Source organism: Lathyrus oleraceus, chromosome 6, assembly GCF_024323335.1.
Source record: "Lathyrus oleraceus cultivar Zhongwan6 chromosome 6, CAAS_Psat_ZW6_1.0, whole genome shotgun sequence".
Classification (NCBI taxonomy): Eukaryota; Viridiplantae; Streptophyta; class Magnoliopsida; order Fabales; family Fabaceae; genus Lathyrus; species Lathyrus oleraceus.
Genome location: NC_066584.1, coordinates 47,610,819 through 47,616,799, shown reverse-complemented (window position 1 = coordinate 47,616,799; position 5,981 = coordinate 47,610,819). Strand labels below are relative to the sequence as shown.

The 5,981-nt window shown below is 35.9% G+C and overlaps 1 protein-coding gene across 1 annotated transcript; it reads right to left on the bottom strand.

Annotated features, from left to right (window-relative positions):
- Positions 1 to 596: 596 nt before the first annotated feature.
- LOC127092738 (MLP-like protein 28) lies at positions 597 to 1,378 on the bottom strand. The gene is made up of 2 exons (XM_051031621.1): positions 1,127 to 1,378; positions 597 to 1,014 (listed from the first exon to the last, which is right to left on the bottom strand). Exons 1-2 carry the CDS (start codon positions 1,308 to 1,310, stop codon positions 737 to 739), a joined length of 462 nt encoding a protein of 153 aa, XP_050887578.1. The 5' UTR covers positions 1,311 to 1,378; the 3' UTR covers positions 597 to 736.
- Between the last annotated feature and the right edge of the window lie 4,603 nt (positions 1,379 to 5,981).

Below are 5,981 nucleotides of genomic sequence, written 5' to 3'. Positions count from 1 at the left end.
TTTTATCTTTTTATCTTATGATGTTGTTTCATCGTTTATGTAACTACCTTGATACCATATGCAACATTCTACCCATTTATAGGTCATGTGAAACTTAACCACTGACACTTGTACCCGACAATCTCCCTGACACGTGTATCTCTCTTATAAATTCAATTGTCTACTCATTCATAGCTAATGTAAGACTTAACCACTCACACTTGTACCAACAATCTCCCCCATAAATATGAGTTTCGACATCCTATAACAGGATCCAACGTAGGATCTAGCTCTCACTCTCCACCAAGCCGAAGACTTTGATATCATTTGTTAGATATAGTCTGGGGAGTGTTAGAAGCGTCCATGAGATAAATGTCCATTATCCAAGAAACTTTGACACCATATATCTACCCAGAACCTTAAGACAATGTGTTTATGAGTCATTTTTCTTATAAATCCAACATTTCAGTGATTCATAGGCGATGTGAGACTTAACCACTTTCCCTTATATTCAACATGTGTTGATTCTCATCTTTTATCTTAATATTGTTATTTTTAGTGTTTTTGATTTTGTTCTTTCTCCTACACATCATTTTTTTAGTGTTTAAATCCTTTGGTTTTCTCAACAATCTTTTATTTAAATGAAACATTTTACAAACACAAACATTTTACAAGCATTCAGTTGACATTCATCCAAAAGTTTATTTGACAAGCAAAACACACTCAAACCAAACACATTTCATCCTCATCTTTGTTGCTATTCTTTGACAAGATGAGCATCAATATCTTTTGTCACCTTTTCAGCCAAGGCCAAGTATGATTCAGGAGATGCACCTGTAATATCCTCCTTTATCTTCTCATATTCAAAGGTCCATTTCACAATCCCACCACCATGTTCCTTATCAATCACTTGTATTGTTCCCTTAAAACTCTTATAATCCTCACCCACTTCCCCATCAAATATGCTATATGTTAGTGTTTTATTCTCATCATCTACAGCCTCAATTTTTTCTTTAGCACTTACTTTTTTTCCTTCTGCAAGGATTCACAAGTAATTAAAATCAGAGTTGATTGATTAGGAAAATAAATACATAAATAGAAACAAAAACAAACAAACACGTTTTAAAATTTAAATAAATACTTATACCTATTGTAAATTCCCAGTGTTTGACAGAACCAATATTTTCCCAGTCACCTTCATGCACACTATTTCCATGTATATCTGGGGATATATTAGGAAGATGTTCAAGTTGCTTTCTAAAAACATTATAGAACTTAGCAGCAGTTGCTTCTATGTCTGTTTCACTCTCCACTTTCCCAGTTAAAGACATGTCTATGCTCTCTAATATTGTTTCTACTCATTACTTGGAAATACATTACCATAAATAGAAGATTAATTTGACTAAAAAATTAATAGTTTAATCCACAAGAAACAAGTTTCAGATAATGAGACGTGTTCAGGTGTTTGGTGAATTCAAACAATAATGCATTGAAATTAATTTTTAAGTTTATCTATTAATTGGACATCACAAAATAGCTGTATATAGTTGACATTTGTAGATTGATAGTAACAGAATATGAAAATGAGATTGTACAAAATCTTTGCCCACGAAATATTGAATGAATAGTGTTTATTGTGTTTCACAAGATAGAGACAAGATAGAGACATAGAGTTACTCCTCCCTTATAATATGTCCTCTTTCATAATTTTATTTATAATTTGTTTTTTTAAAAATATTAATATGATATTTATTAGTATTTTTCCACTCATTTATTCTTATTTATTGTATTTTAATTTATGTGGATACTCAATTACTTATTATTAATATGTTTATTTTAATAAATAATATTTATTTTATTATTAAAATAAATATAATTAATCATTATTTTAAAAAATGTGAAAATTTCAAAGAGGATATTTATCATGAGATAGAGAGAGTATCATGAAAATTTTCGAATTCAACCTCCTCTTTGTCATATTTATCCTAAATCAGTAAATCAGTAAAATTAATACAATTTATGGACCGACCCAATGTGATGCTCAATCTAGAGTTCCATATGAGTCAGACTAGATAACAGGTGTACTCTCACCAAGTATCTACACATAGGAGTTCGTATCACCTCCACTTTCCCAATTGTCCAGTTATCCAGTTTCCTTAACCGATCTTTGACATGTGGCATTTAAGTTATCAATAGTTTGGATTTAAAGTTATAATAAAATATGTTTTTCTTAAGAGTTTAATGGTGATGCTCTGACAATGTAAATTTTTTTTACACTGTCATCCAATATGAATATATCATTTTGCCATGTCATTCAAGTAGTTTAAATTTTTTAGTCTGACTTGTCGGAATGCATGATCGTCATTGGTTGACAGTGTAAAATAAACTTACATTGTCAGTGCATCACCCCTTTTCCTTTTTCTTAATTAAAAGAAACACAAAAACTCTGTCTTCTTAACCATTAATAAATCGTCGCCGTCTCCACAATACCTCGCCTTCTTTTAATTAGCGTTTACAGAAATAATTGTGTTTCATAATTTCTTGTCGTCTCTGCAAAATGGTTTGAATTCAGTTTTTCAAACAATGGATTTGTGGTTAAAATGATAGGAATTAATTTAAGAACTGATTGTTTTGTGACATATAGGTTGGGACAAGGAGGTCAATTTGTGACAAAGGAGTTGGGACAGAGAGGTTCGTTTCTGACGGAGGATCTTTGATTTAGAGGTTGGTCCAACAGTGACGACGACACTGTAACAGAGGGATTGGTGTTTGACGACGAATAATGATAAAGAGATTGGTTCATGATAGCAACATTGAGACAGAGAGGTCGGTTTCTGACGGAGGCGTTGAGACATAAAGGGATTCATCTGGGGTAACAACTGCAAAGAAGAGGGGGAATATCATGTATTTTAGGATGGGAGGATGATGCACTAAGGTTTTTTACTTTTTCTTTTTAATTTTAAGCTATTAAATCCCAACCGTTAAATTGTTTTATTGCCGCGTGTCTTGCATCTATGAAATAAACATGAATAAATTAAGGGTATATTAAATGGAGCAGATTCAAACTCTGCACACAGGAGCTAGACACCACATTTATCTTGACCATTGGAAATTAGAATCCATCAAATAGTCTCTTGCACCGGGTGTTGCATCCACCTGAGTAGAATCTAACCCTCGTTCTTATATAAATAATGGTTCATGTTTCGTCAAGGTATGATTCACACACACTTGCAAATTTCACTTCACTGACTTGAATGTTGGAGGGCTAACCTTGCAAGTACATCTCCCGCTCTATTCACTAGAGACCGTCATCACCCTACCAAAAATATTCTGCAACGAACTTTATCAACACATCATCAATTTTCATTTCCAATTTGTAATAGAGGTGCCATTAGTGAGAATCATTTATTGATTCTCACGAAATTCCACGTCGAATTCCTTTGATTTCCTCCATTGTGTCATAACAATCGTTTTTGTTTATAAGTTCGATCACCACGAAATTTCACAATCTCAGCAACGAGAACTCTAGAAACCACTTAAATAGTTGTTCATCACAACGATATTGCATCAGAATCCACCATCCCTTTGAAAGAGCCATCTTTCTCATGCGGAGTAGAAGCTCGAGTTTCAACTTGCTCTCCTTCTACTATGATTTCTCTACAACAATATCGAGGATAAATATCAAAATGAGTCTTATCACAGTCACACTCATGATTTTCAACATCAGAGATGTCACATAATCTCCATTGACTCCATGTCGTGTTTGGAACACAAGGCGTTAGCAAACTTGTTAAAAATCTCTATACTTTGATCGCAACTCATTCACACACGCCGCAACACAATTATTTTGGAATTGTTGCAACAATTTCTCTATCTCTCCATTATCAACGAGAGACATATCCCATCATCTTCTAAACTTAGGAGGACTATTGCACCTGAAAGAATCGCTCATTAGGGCCACAAAGAGGCAGGTCTCTTTATTAGAAACGGAAGGCGAATAGAATAATTCAAAGGACGAGTGACCCATTTTGGAGTTTAGAGATAGAAAAAAGGTGGATGGTATCCCAAATGGAGTGTTTCCATTAGTGATTTGGGCCAGAATAGTCAATTGCGAAGTATAGAGAACCCCCATCGAAAATGGAAGCTCATGTGACATCATGTATTCCAATATCTTCATAATGTCAAGGTTGGAAAAAGGGAGATTATTGGCATACACATGCACACTTCTACAAGTGTTCAATAACTCTATAACACACCTTTGTGGAAACATAAATCTAATGGTAACTCTCGAAGAAGGAAGAGATGTGAGGACTCAATATGTACAATTCATGTCAGTCCTCTTCCAAAGTGTTTAAAATTGTATTATGGTAAGACCCCTTCTTTGTAACTCTTGAAATATTCACTTCTACCATCCATTTGAAGATGAAGTATCATAAAGTTCATGAAGAACAACTACATATCCATGCATATTATTATGCATCGGCCAAAGGCCCAATAAGATAAGGCTCACTTACTATGCCATATCCATTGAGCCCAATGTATAAATTCCTTAACAAAGGGTTTTCAGATACACAATATCTAATATCCACTGTCACTACAACTATCTTAAACCCTAATTAACTTGAGCGTTGAAGTGATAACCCTGCAGGTATCCCCCACGGTCCACCGTAGCGGAGATTACCAAATCCGATTCAAGATTAACTTTATTGATTCTAGAAGCATTAAGATCACAACCTCAAATCCAAGGTGCTGCACTACAGAATCACTTAGGAAGCTTCGCTTTATGGGAATGACTTCTCCCGTGACTTCCACGACTCTCCGTCTCTGCATTTAGTTTTCCAGTGAGAAGTTCTCCTCAACCTATGAACGTAGATCCATCAAATCGAGCGTAAAGCTCGATTGTATTCGATAAAATAAAATTCAATATTGATACCAAATTTTGATTATGACGATTTTTATGAGGTCAAGTCTGATCCTCAAATCTAGGATACAAAATCATCTATAGCGAAACAATCGTGGTTCCCCGAAGTAAAGATCTCATATTTGTGACATTTAAATCCATCACATTTGATCCAACTCTGACCGATCAGTCGTCTCGATATCGTGCCGCCATGGATGACACCAACAAACATCCTTAGTATGGGACTCAGATCTATGTTTCTCCGACCGCTAGGAGTCTTGGTCTCGAACCCTCGATGAAGTTGGTCAATAGATCCCCTCGGATCCAAGTTCAGATTCACGAAGCTAAAGTCGACCAAATCATGTTCCATCTCCACTCAAATGCTACCATGGCTGAACCATAACGAATGTCTCATCATCGTAAAAGCTTCACGCTGGATGTCTTATCATCGTAATGACAGAAGCCCGGTCCTAGATAGTCACCAAGTGTATGAGGCTGCAGAATAATGTGGAACTTGTGTAGCGATGAACATCCCGACGTATGGGGTAACTCGGGAGATCAGATGGTCAATCGAGTATCAAAACTAATGGAGTAGGCACAAACCACATGGCTCTCCATCGGCGAGAAGAGTCCCCAAAACTCCTACCCTGTTCCAAAGGAAAGACTACGAAGAAGGCCAAGGTGTAAATCAAAAGGAAATATGGTCCATGTACAACAGGCATCCCAGGCATAACTACCTGGGAGATTTTACATGTTACAAATCCAGGAGAACAACGAAGGTCCATCAACAAACTTGAATCCTACACCCATATTCCATGGGTCCCTAACCAAGCAACCAAGCAACCAAGAAACTCGGATATCCCCAAGAAAGCCCCAAAATTAGAGGCACCAATCTTACGTTGACCCCAGAAAGCAGAATCAGACACATCCATCAGAGTCTGACCATCTTCCAAGTCGAGGAACCAGTCCTCCAGATCAGGTGTAGTTCATGCCACCCAGACAATACATCCTAAGCGAGCGATCAATATACACTTGCGACTAACTGCAAGATTTAATTAATGTATTTACAAACTTATTGTCCAGTCTTAATTATTGATATAAT